Here is a 22,537-nt window from a genome sequence, read left to right as displayed (position 1 = left end):
GCATACAACAGAACTCACTCCACCCCACCCCCCAAAAAAGGTGCTAAAACAAGGTTGTTCATTTCCCTTTTGCGTAAAGGACACCCAGATATTGTAGTCTAGGGCAGGTGTGGCAGCTCCATCAGTAGCAGACAGCCAAGTCACTCTCCATTGCATTTGAGCAGATGGCTTCCATCCTCGAGGTGAATTCAGGTCCTAAGATGGCTGCTCACACGCCATCATGTTTTGCACACTGAAAAGAGGAAAGATTAAAGGACACTGGGGGCTTTCCCAGTCATTTTCTTTTCAAAGAACCTTCGCATCAGACCTTCTCAGCAACTTGTAATTCCATATAATTACTCAAAATTTAGTAGCATACACTCAACTGCAGATAAAATGGAGAAATGTAGCTTTATAGCTGATCATATTGTCATGAGGAAAACTACAGTGATTCTGTTGGCAATGAAGGGATGGGATGCTGAGCTCACTACTAGTGATCTGCTGCGCTTACTAATGTCATGGCTTTAAAAATAAGACATTATTAGATGCATTTTGCTATAATTCCACTTAGGATTTTTCTATGTTCATAAATATGACCTGCAAGTCATTTCCCCCAAAATGTCAACATTCCTGCCTTCTACTGGGCATGGCCACATGTGCTTATTCTTACTATGTGTGTACCTTCCTTGGAACATCAATAACAAAATACATATTCATGATATTTTCCAGATTCAGGGGATCTACTTTAACAAATACCTTAAATTCTTTGTTTCTCCAAGCTTTCTCTTCCCTCTGTTAATCATCATTCTTCAGCCCAGACATCTTGAGAGTGTATCCTGTATAATGAGCTGAACAAAGTAAGGACTGGTCATTCAGGAATCATTGGATACTTCCTTCATGGAAGAAACAGTTTCTTTGGTAAGAGATGGAGTCCCTCCTGAAGTACAGAGCAGACAGTGGTGAGTGTTTCAGAAATATTTGCAGTTTTGAATCTTCATATTCCAAGATAGTCCTAATCTAACTGCCAGGGACCCAACTCTTTCCAGATTAGTGCTCATTCATGTAAGGAAATTGGTGAGGTTGTGAAGAAAACTGACTGTAAGTAAGCAACTGGCAGAATGATTTCTCACCACTGACTACAACTATGTGTACATATTCCAGCATCACTGAAATGTATTACAAACACACCACACAGCTAAAATAAAGTGAACTAAAATTAAAAATGACAACAGCTAAAGCTATACTGGGTAATATACATAGAAAGGACTAATTAATAATTGCAGCAAGATGCTACCAGAGAGCAAAAGCTCAGCTTGCTTTTCTGTACTTAAGAAGTCCATTAAAAACTTAAAAGTCCAGAGTACCTCAGCCCACTTTAGTGATGATGCCATGTCCCTGGCAGGGCAACTTGAATGATGGCCCCATCATGAATGTATACTCTGTGAGGGAGTGTTACTCTTACGAAAACAGGATGATCTAACCAGTTAGGGCAGAATGAAATGTGCAGCATAGCAACACAGATAACTAAAGGGTACAAAACCATAGAAAAGACACCTATTGCTAAAACATATTTTTAATGTTATATTATTCTCATTATAAAAATTGCATTTATTAGGAATGTTGTATGCAGAGTAGAAATCCCTGAGAAATGGTACTGTATGTACTATGTCTACCATATGTGGCATTGATAAGTACAATGCCAAACTATACACAGTAGTACAGAGAAAGACAACATCTAAACATCCCTGGAAATCTTGTGATGTGTTCCTCATCCAGATTACTTTTACATTCTTAAATAAATTAAAAAAACACAAAAAGAAACAATTTTTTTTTATTTATTATGAACATACTTAGTTATACCTGAGTATTTTCTCCAGTCTTTTCGTAAAAGTTTGGAATAGCTGGAACATAATTTCCCTTAAAATAACTTGTATTTTTCCAAATTAATAATAGTGATTGGAAACTTGCTGCTGAGGCTTTACAACATTTGACACTTTTAAAAATCCTAATTTATTTATTATTATTTCTTTTTGCCAAAGCTTTGTCATTTCAAGATAAAGACTCCCCGTAACTTATAGCATGGTTTCCCCACAATATGAGCTTCTGATACCTAAAATTTTTCTAATTTTGACAATTCTGCCACTCATTCGTTTTATATTTTCTCCCATAAAAATCCAAGTATTTAACAAAATATGAATTTCAAAGAAGTGTATTCTATATTCATTTGCTTTATGGAATTTCCTCTTTGAGAATTTTATATTAAAAGAAGGCTTTCCAACATTCGTTTCATCCATGTGGTTCCTCACCTGTATAAACATGAATTCATGGAGTTCCTGTGTGTGTTTACTGATACCTTCTTTTACATGTAAAAACAATTTTCTTCCACATGCTATGCACTTATAAGGCTTCTGTTCAGTATGAGTTTTCTGGTATATGAGATGATTCCATTTATATAGTTTCTCTTCTATATCACTTTGCTGGTATTTCCTGTGAATTTACTTTTGAAAGAAAGTTTCTGACATTTAATTCATCAATGTGTTTCTCATTTGCATGAGTTCTCTGGTGCATAATGAGTTGTGACTTCCAACAAAAGGCTTTTCCACATTCAGTGCACTTACAGGGTTTCTCTCCTGTATGAGTCCTCTGATGTGCACTGAGAATTGACTTCTGAGAGAAGGTTTTTCCACATTCATTACATCCATAGGGTTTCTCCCCTGAATGAGTTCTGTGATGTACAATGAGCTGAGATTTCCTAATGAAGGCTTTCTCACACTCACTGCATTCATATGGTTTCTCTCTTGCATGCATTCTCTGATGTACAAGAAGCCGTAATTTTCCACTGAAGCCTTTCTCACACTGACTGCATTTATAAGGATTTTCCCCTGCATGAGTTCGCTCATGTACAATGAGTAGTGACTTCCAAATGAAAGCTTTCCCACATTTGTTACATTCGTACGGTTTCTCTCCAGAATGAGTTCTCATGTGTATAATGAGGTAAGACTTGCTGCTAAAGGCTTTCCCACAGTCATTGCACCCATAAGGTTTTTCCCCTGCATGAGTTCTCTGATGTGAAATGAGCTGATCTTTCCTATTAAAGGCTTTACCACAGTCACTGCATTCATATGGATTTTCTCCTGTGTGAATCCTCTGATGCACAATGAGTTGTGAATTGAAACTGAAGGATTTCCCACATTCACTGCACTCATGTGGTCTCTCTCCTGTATGAGTCCTCATGTGTATAATGAGGTAGGACTTGCTCCTAAAGGCTTTCCCACAGTCACTGCATCCATAGGGTTTGATACCTGTGTGACTTCTCTGATGTACAATGAGCTGTGACTTCAAACTAAAGGCTTTTCCACACTGGTTACATCCATAAGGTTTTACCCCCGTGTGTGTTCCCTGATGAACAATGAGCTGTGACTTGAACGTAAAGGCTTTCCCACACTCGCTACAACTATAGGGTTTCTCCCCTGTATGGGTTCTCTGATGTACCAGAAGGTTTGACTTTGTATTAAATGCTTTCAGACATTCGCTGCATTCAAAGGGTTTTTCTCCTGTATGAATTCTCTGATGTATAATAAGCTGTGATTTCAACCCAAAAGTTTTTCTGCAGTCACTGCATTCATAGGGCTTCTCCCCTGCATGAGTTCTCTGGTGAGAAATGAGCTGATATTTCCGACTAAAGGCTTTCCCACACTCATGGCATTCATATGGGCTTTCTCCTGTGTGAATCCTCTGATGTATAATGAGTTGTGAATTAAAACTGAAGGATTTCCCACATTCATTGCACTCATGAAGTTTCTCTCCTGTATGAGTTCTCATGTGTATAATGAGGTAGGACTTGCTCCTAAAGGCTTTCCCACATTCACTGCATCCATAGGGTTTGACACCTGTGTGACTTCTCTGATGTACAATGAGCTGTGACTTCAAACTGAAGGCTTTTCCACACTGGTTACATCCATAAGGTTTTACCCCAGTGTGTGTTCCCTGATGTACAGTGAGCTGTGACTTGAACGTAAAGGCTTTCCAACACTCGCTACAACTATAGGGTTTCTCCCCTGTATGGGTTCTCTGATGTACCAGAAGGTTTGACTTTGTATTGAAGGCTTTCAGACATTCACTGCATTCAAAGGGCTTCTCTCCTGTATGAATTCTCTGATGTATAATGAGCTGTGACTTCAACCCAAAAGCTTTCCCACAATCATTACACCCATAGGGTTTCTGACCTGAATGGAATCTGTGGTGTGAAATGACCTGGTCATAGGGGTGCTCACCTGTGTGAATTCTCTGATGTATAATGAGCTGTGAATTGAAAGGGAAAGCTTTCCCACATTCACTGCATTCGTGCAATTTCTCTCCTGCATGAGTTCTCTGGTGCGCAGTGAGGCAGGCCTTGCTGCCGAAGTCTTTCTCACATCCATTACATTTGTAGGTTTTCTCTTCTGCATGAGTTCGCTCATGGACTACAAGGGGTGACTTGCTGCTGAAAACCTTCCCACAGTAACTGCATTTGAAGGCATTTCCTTCTATATACACTTGTTGCCAGATGAGTTGTGACTTCTTTTTGACAATTTTACCAGATTCATTACTTTCACAGTATTTTATTCCAATAACAGTTTGTTCATGTTTAGAATGTTGGAATGACTCCCGTTGTACATGCAACCCATCAGAATTCTTTCCAGCATAATTACTACCAAAATCTAAACTATATCTCAAACTCTTTCCATGTGTGTCATATTTATAAAGCTTTTGTCTTGAGGAAACAGAATCTGTAGTCAGAAGACATAGTTTTCCAAACGCAGTGTGTTCACAGTGTTTTGCTGAACTTCCCAACTTGCCTTGATTTCCCTGAGGCCATTCCATGTGGTTCTCCATTTCCCAGACTTTGTCTAGAGATTAAAATAATGTGTTATAAATAAAAACATGATTCTGGTATAGCATAAAATAGCCTTCAAAATGCCAATGTCATGGGGTTATTATTTTAGTTTCAGATATCAGATTTGAATATAAGTAAAATCTCTGTACATGTCCCCAAACTCCTGAGCACTGGGGAAAAACAGAGCAAAACTAAGAATAAAGACAGGCAAAGGGAACTGATAGTAATTAAAGATGGTTTTGAGTTTAAAAGGTTTGCATAATGGGTAAAGAAAGCAAAATAGGCTAAAGGAAAAATGAGCAAAATATAGAGGTTGGATGGAATGTCTAAGCATTACATTCATTTAATAAATAATTGTTGAATAACTATTATGTGCCTAACACTGCCAAGCTCAGAAGAAACAACAGAAAACATTGCAAATGTTTCTGCAAATGTTCCTATAGTCGTCTTAGGAATAATGTTCTAATGAATACCCAGACAAACTGATGAAAATAAACTCACCAGAAACGTCATTGTGATGTTCCAGAATACTGAGGACAGAAAGAAGCTAGTAAAAGCTTCCAGAGAAACAAACAAAACAGAACAACAACCAAAGATGCATATAACGGAACAAAATTTATAATGGCATCTGACTTCTCATTAACATCACTAGAGAAGAGAAAACAAGAGCATTCAGGAGTAAAGTATAAACATTTCAGAGGCACAGGTCTCAAAATTTATATGCATGCACCCTGCCACGGGAAGCAACTTGAAGAGGTGCTCTAATAACACAAACCAAGAAAAAAAGACGGCATAGAATAAATGCAGAAAGCAAAATCTGATAGGACATTCCAGGAAAAAAACTGTACATCCAGGTCTTGAAACTAGTTCACACTGGAGCAAGTCAAAAGACATGGGAGTGGTGTCAACAGGAAAATGAAACTGACAGAATTACTGATTTCACTGAATGTACCAACAGAATAAACACGTGAAAAAGAGTCCGAGGTTAAATTAATGATAACTGTATTAATTACAAGAACAGGGAAAATTGGCCTCATAAAACAATTCAAGAAGAAACAAATTTTTTATGAACCAAAACTACCCACTGTATAGTTGCATGATTTACCTGTGAATAGAAATTACAGTCATAAAGATGTAAAAACTCAAGACAAATCTAACCAAAAGTATGAAGGAACTTTATTAGAATGTTGGGGATGTGGGCAGAGATAAGGAGGGTGTGAAAAAGAATTCAATCTTCATGCTTCTATACTGAATCATCATCATTGGGGGTAAAAATCAAGGTGCAATAGAATAGACTGGTTATTTGGATACATGGGAGCAAATACCCAGAGAGAAATAGCCAAGAGATGAAAGTGGTTTTCTCTGGGGGAACAGCAAACAAAGAGGGGGATGGGTACTTTTTAAACATAAATGAAAATCCCCAAAGCCAAAGATGCAAAGTAGATTGGGAACAAGAGATGGACTAGGTCCTCAGGCACAGCGGGGACGTCCTAAAGCAAGGAGCTAACCAAGGTGCTGAACAGAAAAGGGTGTGATGAGGACACAGCTGCAGGTCGGGAGTGGAGACAGCTGACTACGGCATTGCGTCATTGCAGTTTCCCTACCGCCCAAATCTGATCCCTCTTATTCACTTTGTACACAACCTCCAAGTTATATTTTCCCAAACATCAGTTCCCAGTTGGGGGTTGTATCTCCCTTCCCAGGTGCACTGAGAAATAAATTTGGGCACTTCTTACTATCACAACAGCTTGTGAGGGAGGGTCACTGGCTGTTAAAAGGTGCTGAAGGGCAGCCAGTTTGCTCAGTTGGTTAGAGCGTGGTGCTCTTAACAAGGTTGCCGGTTCAATCCCCACATGGGCCACTCTGAGCAGCACCCTCCACAACTAGATTGAAACAACTACTTGACTTGGAGCTGATGGATCCTATAAAAACACACTTGAAATAAATAAAGGTTTAAAAAAAAAAAGGTGCTGAAGGGCCAGCCCAGTGGCTCAGGTCCTAACGCTGAGGTCGCCGGTTCGATTCCCACACAGGCCAGTGAGCTGCACCCTCTACAGCTAAGATTGTGAACAACAGGTCTCCCTGCAGCTGGGCTACCGTGAGCAGCCGGAGGTTGGCATGAGCTGCTGTGGGCTGCTGTGTGCTGCTGCATGCCACCACGAGTGACCAGTGGCCAGTGTGAGTGGGCAGCCATCGTGAGCTGCTGTCTGCCACCATGAGTGGTCGGTGGCCAGCGTGAGTGGGCAGCCATTGTAAGCTGCTGTGTGCTGCCGTGGGCTACCATGTGATGCCATGAGTGGCTGGTGGCCAGCGTGTGTGGCCGGCAGCCTGCAAGAGCTGCTGTGAACACGTAACTGACAACTGGCGACCGACTGCCTTAGCCGGGGGGAGCGCAAGGCTCATAATACCAGCATGGGCCAGGGAGCTGTGTCCTACACAACTAGACTGAGAAACAACGGTTTGAACTGGAGTGGGGCAGGATGCAGAAAGAAAGGGAGGGAAAAAAAAAGGTGCTGAAGTCAGAGTTTCCATCAAGAAAACGGGCCAGTGAGAAATTGATCTCTGCCCTCAAACCAGATTGATTTATGATGAATCAAAAACTGTAGCTGAAACAATCCTCCTGATGCAAAGACTAAGTGCTGGTGTGTCCTATGCCTGTGACAGATACACAGGTGTTCAGGGACATAGATCTGACAGTGACACCAAGATGAATTAACACAGAAAACACAAATGAATGAATGTAGCTTATGAGTAGAACAGTCAAGAAATGAGATAATGTTGGCCTTGTGGGTGGAGACTGGGAAGACACAAGACTTCTTTTTAAAGGACCAGAGGACTAACAGACTACAACAAGCAAGACCGGTGAAGATAACTGCACGTAAAGATTTAAGCTGACTTCCCAGGAACAGGAGAAAGAACTAGAAGACTAGCAGAATGAAGAAACGACGAGCAGAAAGGTGAGAAGCAGCTGTTATGGGGCAGACATGATTCCAGTTTCTCCACATGAGACACGGGAGTGGTCCATGCAAGGAGATGCCCTATGACCCAATAAAACCCAGTAGTGAAGGGCAGATGAAAGAGGGCTGGGGCTGCCAATTACCAGTAGAGAAAAAATAACTTAAATCTTCAGAATGGAAGTCTTTTAAAAGTTACACTATACGAGGAAAGTGGTGAATATAAAAGTAAGAGCCCTGTGGCCTCAGGGAACAGCAAGCGCAGCGGATGGATTACAAGGACAAGCACGCTGCCCTGGAGCGTGAGTGGGTGCAGTGGGGTGTCATGGAGCGTGAGTGGGTGCAGTGGGGTGTCTGCGGGGGGCTCCAGACAGGACAGCTGGTGTGGACAAGCACGCTGCCACGCAGTGCGAGTGGGTGCAGTGGGGTGTCTGCGAGGGGCTCCAGACAGGACAGCTGGTGTGGACAAGCACGCTGCCATGGAGCGTGAATGGGCGCAGTGGGGTGTCATGGAGCGTGAGAGTGGGTGCAGTGGGGTGTCTGCGGGGGGCTCCAGACAGGACAGCTGGTGTTAGCAAATGATGTAGGGATGGACTTAGAAAGGACAGTGATGGCATCAGAGTCATTAGCATGGAGAAACATGGAAGGGGCAGTTTCCAGTGAGAAGAAAGGAAGTGGGGACTGTCACTGAACATACGTGTAAGGGATTTAAAGATATTATATCATTTAAAAAATAGAAAGGAAGTAGAGGGGTATAAAAGTCATATTGAGAGATGTCAAGAGGAAAAGCTTGCTTAGATGCATGATGAAATGAGTCCACTGCCATGGGAAAGTAAGAAGGAAACAGAATGCCAGAGAGGAAATTAACTTAGAGAATAGTCACAGTGACACAGAAGTACAAACGTGAGGTACATGTCACTTGGAATTCACACCAATTCTAAATAAGAAGGAAAAAGTCTCAATGTTACAGTCACGTACCTGGCTGGCCCAGACTTGCCATGTGGGCCTGCGTCATCCACTGCTCTCCCTCTTGTTCCAACTTGAGGATGATATCAGGTTTGGTGTGTTGATATCCTGTGGGTGGGAAATCACAGACAACCTGATCCAAAACCACGTAGGACTCAGGGACTCTGAAGAACGGGGAGGATGTGGTTTAGAGGCAGCATGATGAAGCTGCCTGTTTGTACCAGCAACATAAAGACCACTGAACTAGCATGTTCTGACACCAAAGGGAGGCTAAGAACACCTGGCCTCTAAATATAAGTCCAAAACCGCTAAGTATTTAACAAAGCCCCCCACCCTGACCCCCCAGCTTTAGACAACCAAGCAGCAGCGTGGGGGTCGCATACTCCGTTCAGGGAGGCAGCACCTACCCAGGGAGACCAGGTGGCCATAGTTCTCCAGCGTCACACTCCTGTACAGGTGCTTCTGCACTGCGTCCAGCAGTTGCCACTCTTCCCAGGTAAAGTGCACACACACATCCGTGAATGACAACGGTCCCTGAAACAGCACATTCCCATTCAACCTCAAAGTATCTGATTGAGCTGGTGGGAAACACAGACTGCCTACCTAGGGGTTTCATTATTCACACTCTACTTTGTGACAAAAGCAGAATTTCATGATTTACTTACTGGGAAACACCCATCAATGTGCACAGAATCAGTCAGCCTTTCACTCAACATGAGAACACCAGGTACGAGGTATTCAGCCAGATGCATGTGACATAAAGTGGATAAAATAGTGCTGCTCACGAGAAGTGTTCAGCATTGCCAAGGAAAGCAGAGTTAAATACATGAAAATGCAATGGGAGACAGAGAAGCTAAGATGAAAGAACAAACAGAGTCCAACATGGGCACAGAGCAGGAGGAGAGAAAATGTCAGGCTGAGTTTGTGGAAGGGTGTTTCAGAAGCGAGCACCGTGAGAAAAAATACATCCAAACTTGGTGGGATACAAAGGGCAATAGCTGTAAGTAGTGGCCTGTTTGTGGGGAAAAGATCTGACATTGAAGATACACAAGTGGCAAATAATATGAAAAGATACTCAACATCATACATTACTAAGAGCTTATAAATTACAACGAGATACCATTCAACACCTACTAGAATTGCTAAATTAAGAAAAAAAAACCTGACAACACATAAATTTGACCAAATACATGAATATAAATATCCAAGAAGCTCAGAAATCTCCAAAAACTGAGACATATTATAATCAAATTTTCTAGAGATGAAGACAGAGAGAATCTTGAAAGCATCATGAGAGAAACGACCTGTGACATACAGGTCATTATTGAATCCTCAATAAGATCATGAGCAGATTTCTCATCAGGACCTTTAGAGGCCAGAGGGCTCTGGACCCAAATTTTCAAAGAACTAAAAGAAAAATATTGTCAACCAAGAATCCTCTATTTGACAAAACTGTTCTTCAAATGTGAGGGAGAAATTAAGACTTTCCCAGAAGAACAAAACGGAGTCACCACTCACTAGACCTGCCATGCAAGAGGTGCTCAAAGTGTCCTGCAGGTGACAGGAGAGGAACTAGACAGCGACGTGAACTAGATGATGGAATACAGACAGTACTCACACATTTTGTTTTCTATATAATTATAAGAGACTAATACATTTAAAATACTTATTTTAGAATAGTTTGTATTTTTTTGGCTCACAATATATAAAGCTGTAACTGTGACACCAACAACCAAAAGGGGTGGGGACAGAGCTGGGGTACAGTCTGTATGTTCCTGAAGTTAAGTTGCTAGAAATTCAAGTTGTAATGATAAAAATTTAGGAAGTTAAATGTAATCCCCATGGTAAACACAAATAATTTACATAAAAGGAAATGAGAAAGAAATTTCACTATTTCACTACAAAAAATTCAAGTAAACACAACAGAATACAGTAATGCAGGAATCGAGGGACAAAAATCTATAAGGTATGTAGAAAACAAATAGCAAAATGACAGAAATAAGTCCCTCCTTCTCAGTAATCACTTTAAGTGTAAATGGATTAAACTCTTCAATCAAAAGAGATTGGCAGAGTGAATTAAAAAAACATGACAACTATATGCTGTCTACACAATTGACTCACTTCAGATCCAAACACACAAACAGATTGAAAATGAAAGAATAAAGATGTTCCATGCAAATAGGAACCAAAGCGAGCAGGAGTGGCTGTACCAACATTGGGCACAATAGACTTCAAATCCACAAAGGTTGTAAGACAGAAGGGCATTATATATTATTAAAGATTCAATACAGCAAGAAGACATAATCATTATAAACAGTTAAACACCTGATGACAGATCATCAAAATAGATGAAGCAATTGAAGGGAGATGAAAGAATTGAAGGGAGAAACAGAGTTTTGTAATACTAGTTGGAAATTTCAATATACCACAATCAAAAATGGATAGAACAAGCACACAGAAAATAAGTGAGAAAACAGAAAACTTAAACCAACTAGATCTCAAACACAAAGGAATTGAAAGCAGGACCTTAAAGACATAGTTACACCCACGTTCACCACAGCTAAAACATGGGAACAGATAGCGTCCACTGTGGGACAAAGCAGCGTGTGGTGGTACATACGTACAATAGACTACCTATCATTCAGCCTTAAAAAAGAAGGACATTCTGCAATTTCCACATTTGGATAAACCTTGTGGACATTGTCAAATGAAATAAGCCAGTTACAAAAAGATAACTACTGTATGATTCCACTTATGTGAGGTCCCTAGAGCAGTCAACCTCACAGAGACAGAAAGTAGATGGTAGTGCCAGGGGTAGAGGAAGGGGGATGGGAGTGAGTGTTTAATGGGTGTTGAGTTTCATTTGTGCAAAGTGAGGAGTTGTAGAGATGGGTGGTGAGACAGTTGTGCAATTATGAATTTATTTAACACTGAATTGTTCACTTAAAAATGGTTAAGATTCAAATATATGGTGATGAAAAGAGAACTGACTCTAGGTGCTGAACACACAATGCAATATATAGACGATGTATTACAGAATTGTACACTTGAAACCTATGTAATTTTATTGACCAACAACACCCCAATAAACTTAATTTTAAAAATTGAAAAATAAATAAATACATTGGGAACAGACGGTTAAGATGATAAAGTAGGTGCAGGATCTGTACGGTCAAAACTACAAAAAATAGTTTAAAAAAATCAAAGATGTAAAAAACAGAAAGGTACACTTCTTTCATAGATTGAGGAACTCAGTATTGTAAATTCTACAAATTCTCCCCAATTTGATTTACAGATTCACTTGTAATTCCAATTAAAATTATAGCAAGCTTTTTTGTAGCTATCCGCAAGCTCTTCTATAATTATTATGAAAAGGCAAAGAAACTGGAATAACAAAAACAATTCTGAAGAAGAAAGATGGGTACTCCCACTACACACTTTAAGACTTCCTCCACAATCAAGACAGTGTAATACTAGTGAAACATTAGACACAAAGATCAGTGGAACAGAAAAGAGAACCTAGAAATAGACCCTCACAAACACTGGGTCCTGATTTCTTTTCACAAAGACACAGAGGCAATTCAGTGGAGAAAGAATAATCTCTTCAACAAATGGGGCTGGGACTATTGCACATCCATAGACATAAAAAAATGAAGTTGGATGAAAACTCCACACCCTGTACCAAACTTAGCTAAAAATGGATCAAAGACTTAACCATGAAAGCCAAAACTACAGAAGTTCTAGAGAAAACTAAGAGAAAATTTGTGTACTTTGTTTTGGACAATGAGATGTTAGATTCGACACCAAAAGCATAATCATTTTTAAGATAAACATTGAGAAAGTGGATGTTATCAAAATTAAAATACTTGCTCAATGAATGTTGATGGTTTGAAAATGATAAGACAAGTCAGAGACTGGGAGAAAACATTTACAAATTTTCTACTGAAGGTCTTGAATATGGAATATGTAAAGAATTCTAAAAAAAAAAGACAAGGAAACAAGAAAGATCTAAACAGCTCCTTCAGCAAAGATATACAGAGAGCAAAACACATATGAAAAGATGCTCCATAATACTAGGCATTAGGGAAATGCAACTTAAAACCACAATGAAACAGCACCTCACATCTGTTAGGATGGCGCAGATTTTAGAAACCTAACACCACCAAGCACTGTCCAGGACAACGAGCAGCAGGGACTGTCACTGCTGCACAGAATGTAAAATTGCAGCCACTCTGGAGGACACTCTGTAACAAAGCTAAACTTAGTCTTACTATTCAATCCAGCCATTTTGCTCCCAGGTTAATGTAGCCACCTGATCTGAAAACCCACTTCCACCCAAAAACCCATACGTAAATATTGATAGCATTCATAATCACCAAAAACTGGAAGCATCTTATTATCAATAAAGACTTATCATCAATAAAGAAAGTGTGGTACTAGCACAGGGGTAGAAAAGTAGCCGTGGAGCACTAAAGAGCTATGAAACAATACCTCTAGGCACCTGACACACAACAGAGATGCCACTGCAGAGCCAACAGTCAGTTGCCTCAATGGGGTGGGGACAATCAAGTAACTCTATGGAAAAAATAAATCTTCACTCCTACTCACACCAAACAAAAAATTAATTCAAGATGGACTGTACCACTAAATATGAAAGGTAAATATAACAAAGAAAAATGTCTTCGTGAGCTTTGGAGAAGAAAAAAGTTCTGAAATTGAACACAAAAAGCACTAGCAATAAAAGAAAAAAATTATAAACCAGAATAAGTTAAAATTAGAAATATCTGTTCATCAAAAGATAGCGTTCACAGAATGAAAAGGCAACCCAAACAACAACAAAACTGTAAATAAATAGTGAACAATAGCTAATGCTGTGCACACTGAGGTATTTAGAGGGAGGCTTGCTGATGTCCAAAATATATTAAGAAATGCACGAAAAATAAGATGGGTTGATGGATGCATTGAGGGAAGGAAATATGGATAATGTGAAAAAGCAGGGATGGTAAACTGTTAATGGATAACTGATGGTAAGACAGATGTTGACTGTAAAACCTCTTCAACTATTCCCTGTGTTTGAAACATTTCCAAACAGAACACTAGAGGTAGAAGAAGCACCCAGGTCAATTGAATATGGGTTTGGTATCAAGTTTGTTTTACACTTTGATGCGCATGGATCACTGAACCTGTTAAAATGAAGAATCTGATATAACAGGGTTGATGAGCGGCCTGAGATTCTGCACTTCTAACCAGCTTCCAGAATATTAAAAAATCATTTAAATCAATAGAAAACATCCACAAATGGTAAGAAAATTTCAAAGAAGCAAGATAAAAGGTGCTTAGCCAACAGGAAATACAAACTAAGCCCATAGATGCCGCCACAGGATCCCCAGAATGGCTCAAATTAGAAAGACTAACAACAGTAAATGCTTCCCGAGGACGTGAGGCGAGGATCGTACACAGGCTGGTGAATGTAAGAGCCAGGGTGCTTCTGAAACAGTGTCCAGTGAAAAGTATAGTGATGCAGCAAGATACACAGGTGCACACATGAACAGGAAGTAAAAGTTGATACACAGCAATAATGATACACACTTTGTAAAAACATAAACAAAAGAATATCCATATAAACAAAATAACTGTGGGAGTGGAGGTGGAAAGAAAATGGAAGTCAAGTATGGGGCAACCAGGAAATACGTAAATAAAGGAAGACAGGACCCTTCCAGGAACCAATAATGATAAACAGGCCGTGAACTGAGGGTGATTAACTGAACCCTTCAATCTAAGGACCCACTTCCCACGCCCTCTCAAAATGAATGAATGAATGAGTAAAAGGAAGAAAGAGAAGAAGTGGGGACTAAACAAGCAACTCACCTGGGACGTGGTGGTTTTCGGCTGCTCCTGGGAACTAAACAGCCACTCTAGGACCTGCTCTGTCCTGACACCCTTGTGCCTAGGTTGGGGTTCTCTAGTGAGAGGGCTCTGGGCAGGGGTCCCTTGACGCACGACGGATTGCTGACTGAGGAGCCTTCTGGTCCTACCGCACGGACTGTCTCCTTCCTGGAGGGGTGGGACCTGTAGGCACAGAGTAAACTCACTTTAGGGAGCCTACATCCTCTGGACTCCAACCGTCGTCTCTTTTGTTAGAGAACTCATAAGCAGGAGGCCAGGCTGGGTGTCCCGCAGACTGGGGTCTGTGCCACTGTGGGGCAAAGGTGAGACAAAAGGAAAATGGAAAACCCAACACACTGACGGAAGTGCCCCTCCCCAGACTCTGCAAAGGCTCCAGGAACACAAAAAGTGCAGCGACCACCCTGAGATTGAAACAAATTTGGGAAGCCACTTAAATAAGAAGACAACGCCAAATGCTAAAAAACAAACAACTCTGTTTCAGATGGGGTGCACACAAGTAGTAGATTTTAAATGAAATACTCTGTTTCCATTAAAGTTCCTTCTCCCACTCTTTAGATGTTCACTTAACCTCTCTCACTGACCATTACATTTTGTTGTTAAAACATTGAGAGTAGGATGAGATCAGGGTAGCAGTGGTTTTGCAATCTCCTCAACACTCCCAATAAAAACAAGAGATCTACAAGAATTGTGAAAGACATCTACAACAGACACACAAACAAACAAACAAAACTGAGGTGACAGGGTCCCCTTACAAACCTCAGGATACAGGGAGCTGCGATTCAACTGCCAGGGAAGTGTGGGTAATGCAGGAAGATTCTGAGGGGCCACACACTGCACATCTCCAGTCACCAGGAAACGTGCATCCCCAGAAGGCAGCACCTCCCCAGAGTGGAATCTGAGTAACCCTTCTCAGACTCAGAATGGCAGGTGATTAAAAATATATATTCACAGAGTCACTAAGTAACCTACCAGTGCTGTGTGCTTCGAACAGGAGGATCTGAGAAATAATCGGGGGGGGGGGGGGGGGAATGAGATAGAGAAGTATCCAGAGGAAGCTTATTCCAGACTTTTTTTTTTTAACAACAAAATGGAAGATATATATGTGAGACAAAGCATGTTGAACTCTAGAAATAGGGTTGAGGCAGAAAAAAAGGCTTTCTGACAAAGCTTAGCAATGAGTCAGGTCAGGGGTATGCGTGTATGTGTGTGCACGTGCTTATATTTTGAAAACAATCACTGACAACAGGGACGAGAAACTAAAAATGGTTACTCTATGGCAGAGAAGGAATAGGGCAGAAAGGGTGACAGCTGGCAGGTCTAATGCACCATTACACAGTTTCTACTTTTGCATCACATAAATACTTTACATGATACAAGCAGGGAGGGCAATCCCTAAAGTTGAAAAGAAATGTCAACAAATACATGTATTAAATTAGAAATAAAAGTAACAAAAGACAATTTTCCTAACTGACCTTATCATGTGGTATTTGTGTATTCTTCAGATAAAATGAGCTGCAAGACATACTGGACTTCATGTAACATCCTTGTTAGTAATAATAAATTGTTATTTTAAAACTGTTTTATGTATACTGTAGGATACGACACTTATGGCTGTTGTCAACAACCAAGACATGTAGCCTGCGACAAAAACATGCAGGAGGGAGGGTCTTTAACCTTTCTACGCTCCTGTTAGGGATGTAAAATGGAGCAACCACATTGGAACCAGTTTGGCAGTTCCTCAAAATGTTAACCAGACTTCATATTACCCAGCAATTCCACTCCTCAGTATCTGGCCAAGAGAATGAAAAATGTATGTCCTTGTATGCAAATGTCTGTGACAGCATTATTCATAATAGCCAAAAAGTGGAAACAATCCAAACATCTGTCAGTGGAGGAATGGGTAACAAAATGTGGTCCATCTATATATAGAAACGCATGTTATTTATCCATAAAAAGAAATAAAGGGGCCGGCCCGGTGGCTCAGGCGGTTAGAGCTCCATGCTCCTAACTCCGAAGGCTGCCGGTTCGATTCCCACATGGGCCAGTGGGCTCTCAACCACAAGGTTGCCAGTTCAATTCCTCGAGTCCCGCAAGGGATGGTGGGCTCTGCCCCCTGCAACTAGCAACTGCAACTGGACCTGGAGCTGAGCTTCGCCCTCCACAGCTAAGACTGAAAGGACAACAACTTGACTTGGAAAACAGTCCTGGAAGTACACACTGTTCCCCAATAAAGTCCTGTTCCCCTCCCCCAATAATAAAAAAAAAAAACCTTAAAAAAAAAGAAATGAAGCACTTATAAATATTACGTACAAAGGTCAACTTTTGTGGTATACGTGCCTGATAATTAGCTTTTCTTTTTTTTTTTACTATAATGTAACTGTTTGGCATTAAGCTTTTGACGGCTGAAGCATCCACTTTAAAGACGTTTACCTGAAATGTGCTTGGCCAGCTACACAGTCCGAGAGAGCCCGACTGCCTCAACCATGAACTTTCCTTTAATAAAGTCCAGGTTGATCTAAATACGGTATTTTGCCATGTATAATGCACACTTTTTGGCACAGATTTGTGAGGGAAAAATAGGGATGTGCATTATACGTGGGTAGTACTGATTCCATATCTATATAAATGTTTTTAATTCCTTTATTTATGTTTATGATTTAAAAGTGTAACTCTAGAAATCAATGATATCCATACACAAAATAATACCCTGGAATATGATAATCGGTTTTGTTGAACCAACAACGAAGTGTTCTTGGCCTTCTAGGATGCATACATATCGTAAATTTGTTACCAGGATATAAAATTTCTCGTACCTTGTATCTGTTCTTGTGTTTTGTAATTGTTACGTAAAATTTCTTATACCATAATACGTTAAAACATAAATGCTGAAAGTCATTTGTAATACAAAAAACAAGCACCTATATGTAAACAAATAAAATTTGAATTAAAATATTAAAGCGAAAGATTTTTTCCCCTGAAAGTTTGGGCCAAAAACTTGGGCGCGCATTATACACAGGAGCGTATTATACCCGTCACAATATGGTACCTGCTCGCTTGACCCAACAAAGAGTGAGCCTGTGAAACCCAAGGTGCTCCCACCATGGACCCCGATAAAGGCAGAACCTCAGCGCTCACAGGCCAGCGCACTCCCTCTCTAGCCAGGAACCTTCAAGGCCTGTGAGGAGCAAACCTTGGGGGCCACTACAAAGGGCCACCGGGCTAAAACTGACTGAATGATACACTTTCAAAGCATGAATTCTAGGGTATACAAATCAGACCTCAATAAGGCTCCTGTGAAGAGTGACGTTTACCTTCAGTGATTCTGAGTAATTCGCTGGTTTTACAACCGAGATTTACAACATTTCCATCAGCCGGGAAGACATGGAAATGTGTACACATCAGTGTTCAGGGACAGCTTTCTGGAAATGAGACAAGACCCCCTACTCACCCAGATGGCAGCCGTGCGCACCCTCGTGGCCATCCCCACGCAGGTCTGTGCTCCCCGTGGGAGGGCTGCCGAGGAAGAGAGAGCGTGAGGGGAGCGGGCTCCCTGCCCCATCCACCCCCGCGCAGCGGGACGCTCCTGGCCCCCAGAGGAGGGTCCGGGGACCCGGACACCTGCCCTGCCCACGCTGAGACTCTCCCTCGGGAGGACACTGGGTGTGACCTCCGTCCCTCACCGACACACGGCCCGGCAGGAGGGAGTGAGGCCGCAATGGTTCGTGTCCTCCCGCCGCCTTGAACACGGAGGGACTCAGCTCCCCAGTTCCTTCAACCCCTGAGTGGGCAGCGGGGGTTTGGGGAGTTCGGCTGCCTCCATTTCACCTCCGGGCTCGGCAGCCAGATCGGCTTCGTCCTCAGTCTTGACTTTGAGGTGCCCTGGGCGCTGGCGCGACGGTGCCCCGGGGACGATGAGGACAGAGCCTTCCAGCTTGTCACCGCGACGGGCTACGGCCCCCGGTTGCACAACGAAGAGCCGAAGGCCTGGCGGAACCAATGGCGGTGATAGGGACACAGGCACGCACAGGAAGTGCGTCATTACCGCCACAAGGCAGCAAGAACTACAACTCCCAGAAGCCTCTGCGGGAGTTCCTGCGCTCAGAGGGAGCGGAGGGCTATGGGGCGTGTCTGCTGCTGCTGTTGCTGTTGCTGCTGCTGCTGCATCGGCAGCCGCCCAGGACTCTCAGGCTCTCCTGGCCCAGGCCTTGGTACCCCAGCACTGCAGGCTTTAAAAACTATAGAAAATCAGGGCAGCTGGTTAGAGCGCGATGCTCTTAACAACAAGGTTGCCTGTTTTATCCCCCATGGGCCACTGTGAGCTGCACCCTCCACAACTAGACTGAAACAAATATTTGACTTGGAGCTGATGAGTCCTGGGAAAAACACACTTAAGATAAATAAATGGAAAAAAATATATATATATAATATAATTATTTTAATACATAATTAATATAATTGAAAGTGATAGCACAGGCGTGACAGGTCCCTGCTTCTTGGAAATGGGAAAAGTCCTAATATACACTTGAATGATTAAAACATTCATAACAACATAGGAACATTAATAACAGTTCTATATGAATGAGTTTCCAAGAAAAATTAGTGAGAAGTCAAATTTTTACACATTTTTGTGGGTGGCGGGGAACGCTTCCAGTATCTGGCTTAATAGGAAACAGCTGGATTCTCATATTGGCCTCTGCATTCAGTCTGCAGGTGTTGTCTTGTGGAAGTAGACAAAGGGAAGTAAGGCTACACAGAGTACGTAGTGGGGGAAAACAGGGTATTTTACTGTATTTATCAGATAATTGTGGGTATTCCTTTTACATAGTACATGATGAACAAGGGATGCCTGAGTTGCAGTGTACAACCTGAAATCATACGGGCATTGACCTTAACAGTCAGCTAGATGTTTCTCCAACAACAAAAAATGGGTTTACGTGAGGAAACAGAATTGCCGCCCAGTACATGCAGCCATGGAGAGCCGTGCAGCAAGTCCCCAGCACAAAGGGGAGATTCTTTTCTAGGAGTTTGGAGAGCTGTTATAACCAAGGGGCTCTTCCTGCCGGGCTTTCGCCATCCCTGTAGCTCCCCCTTCAGGTCCTCCCCATTCCAGTCTTGGGGGAGGTCTTTATTTTTCTTACACAGGTAACCGGTTTTTTGTTTTTTTTCAGTATTACATTAAAATCCACTGGTGTATCTTGAACTTTAAATCGTTTTTTCATACATGATTTTGTAACATTATTCTCTGGTTATTTGGAAAACTATGGATTCAGAGACAATTAAGTTTGCGAACTTGTTGCAACGATGTTGCGAACCTGTTTTGATATCAGAGGGATTATTCACTATGAATTTGTACCAAATGGATAGTTAACCAAGTTTACCATTTGAAAGTGCTGAAAAGGCTGCGTGAAAAAGACGACCTGAACTTTCCACAAATAATTAATGGCTCCAGCTCACACGGCACTGTCTGTGAGGGAGTTTTTAGCCAGTAAACAGATAACTGTATGGGAACACCCTCCCTACTCACCTGATCTGGGCCTCAGGGATTTCTTTCTTTACCCGAAGATAAAGGAAATATTGAAAGGAAGACATTTAATGACATTCAGGACATCAAGGGTAATACGACGATAGCTCTGATGGCCGTTCCAGAAAAAGAGTTCCAAAATGGCTTTGAAGGATGGACCAGGCACTGGTGTCAAAGCATAGCTTCCCAAGGGGAGTACTTTGAAGGTGACCATAGTGATATTCAGCAATGAGGTATGTAGCACTTTTTCTAGGATGCGTTCAGAAACTTATTTTTCAGACCTCATATGTGGATCTTCCAAATGTTGACACATTCCATTTTATAATATAATCATATTCAATATCATCATTAGTCTTAAGTATTTGGAAGCTGTGACATTCACAGTGGCAGATACAATTTTTCCAAAATTCTATATTCCATTTGAAGCCTAATTTTAAATTGCAAAGAAATGCTGTCATTTGTTTTGCATGAACTTTCTTTCATGCAAAGTTCAGCTTCCAAATCAAATGATGACACAAGTGATTTTCTGGAGACAGCAATGGAACTTCAATATAAATCACAGAATGTTTGTTGCACAGATATTACAACACACTTACTCAAGAGTTGAGATTTAATAAAATTATAACTTCGTTGCAACAAGTTCACAAATTTAATTGTCAGACCTCGTATGTGTGTCTCTGTCCACGTTTCTCCCATTTTTAAAATAAGGAGAATACTTATACTGGATTAGTGCTTTCCAATGACTTCATTTTAACTCAATCACTTATGTAAAGACCCTTTATCCAAAAAGGGGCTGCATTCTGGTCCTGGAAGATGTAACTTCAAAGTATAAGCTTTGAGAAGACACAATTCAATCCAAAGCAAGCAGTCAGGGTAGAACTCATTTGTAAGGTGATACACCCTAAAATTTAATCCTTTTCCACAGGGCTGTGTGATGAGGGAACTTTGTCACTAAAAATATCTAAAACGTAATTCCTATTGGATGGAGTCAAAAGTAGGTGGCTCTTCCAACCGTTTGAAGGCCCAAATCTGTGGAATCTCTATTCCTTTGCCATCCATCTCTTAAATTCATCTCATACTTGAAGTATCTTTCCAACCATGACCAATAGCTGTTTATATACACCACTATTTTGTTTTTACTTGATTCCTATACAGCTGCTGAGACACTAGCAACATAATCAGCTTGCAACTTAGCTTAGGATGAAGTTAACCCTATCAAGTTATTTTCACTTCTTGCCATGTAAGAAGAAAGCCAATGCCACACATTTAGTCAGTGTGTGCTTAATGAATGGATGGAAGAAGATATTTTGATTCTCCGTGGGCCTATAGCTTTGGAGACTGTGATGCTGGCGTTTTTAATTTCCTCGGTGGTTTCCCATTACCCTTAGGAAATTGCCAAAAATCTTAGCCAGATGTGGAGCCATCAAGGAGATGCAGAAAAAACTAGATTTTGGAGCCAAAGTGATCTGGGTTTGAACCCTGGCTCCTCTACTTATTATTGTGCAACCTGGGACGGGTCACTTCGAGCTAATGAAGTGGAAGGAAGTTGATACATATGAACAGATTTACCGGTGAAATTTAAATGAGCTGGTGCACGTAACTCACATGCCAGGTGACTTTTTTGAACAGTTTACTTTCTTCCATTGAGATTCTAATTTCTATTCAGTCGCTGCATCATTTTAAGTTATTGCATCATCAACACAATGACAATACAGAGGGAGACAGGAGCTTTGAGGGAGATCTGAGTCAATTTGTCTCTGGAGAGAATAACAATGGTACTATTTGTTTTTTAGATTAGAATAGCTAATTTTATAAGACCTTGTACTATTATCTTACGGAGGTTGGCCACACACTTGCTAGGTATTTTTTAATTGAAGCTCCATCATTTACTAGCTCTGTGATTTTGGGCAAATTACTTGAAAATTCTAAACTCTAGTTTCCTTCTCTATAGTGGGGAGAAGACTATGTTCTTCATGTAGGGTTACAGATAGAAACAACCTAATGCATTAAAGGGCTCAGCAGTTTGGGTACCTCATATCTATACAGTTTTAAAAATCAGTAATTGCTACTACTTGTTATTAGCATTCACTTGGAGCTACAGATTGTTTTCCCCAAATCCCTGGTTTTCTAAAAAAAAAAAATTTAAATCAGCTTTATTGAGGTACAAATTACACATAGCAAACTGAGTCCATTTAAAGTGAGTTTAGCAAATGCATAGTCATGGAACCACCACCACCAACATACAGATCATTCCCAGTGGTTTCATTGTGGTCCTGTTTGCAGCCCATTGTCCTCCGACCCCCCAGCCAGAGGCAACCATCTGTCCATCTGTCA

The 22,537-nt window shown here is 41.2% G+C and overlaps 1 protein-coding gene across 10 annotated transcripts; it reads right to left on the bottom strand.

The window, feature by feature from the left end:
• Positions 1-1,800: 1,800 nt before the first annotated feature.
• ZNF268 (zinc finger protein 268) lies at positions 1,801-18,714 on the bottom strand. Of its 10 annotated transcripts, none has more exons than XM_074321235.1 (6): positions 18,363-18,714; positions 18,131-18,195; positions 14,644-14,844; positions 9,183-9,309; positions 8,788-8,883; positions 1,801-4,868 (listed from the first exon to the last, which is right to left on the bottom strand). In XM_074321235.1, exons 2-6 carry the CDS (start codon positions 18,161-18,163, stop codon positions 2,449-2,451), a joined length of 2,877 nt encoding a protein of 958 aa, XP_074177336.1. In that variant the 5' UTR covers positions 18,164-18,195; positions 18,363-18,714; the 3' UTR covers positions 1,801-2,448. The 10 variants fall into 10 exon arrangements, 9 of the variants coding, with proteins under 9 accessions (XP_074177336.1, XP_074177335.1, XP_074177334.1 ...); XM_074321234.1 differs by having other exon boundaries at positions 18,508-18,714; XM_074321239.1 differs by adding an exon at positions 5,357-5,385 and having other exon boundaries at positions 4,569-4,868; positions 18,131-18,714.
• Positions 18,715-22,537: the final 3,823 nt, after the last annotated feature.

Source organism: Rhinolophus sinicus, linkage group LG16 (genome assembly GCF_036562045.2).
Source record: "Rhinolophus sinicus isolate RSC01 linkage group LG16, ASM3656204v1, whole genome shotgun sequence".
NCBI classification, from domain to species: domain Eukaryota; kingdom Metazoa; phylum Chordata; class Mammalia; order Chiroptera; family Rhinolophidae; genus Rhinolophus; species Rhinolophus sinicus.
The sequence above is the reverse complement of the archived record's forward strand: the minus strand, read 5'-3'. Positions and strand labels throughout refer to the sequence as shown.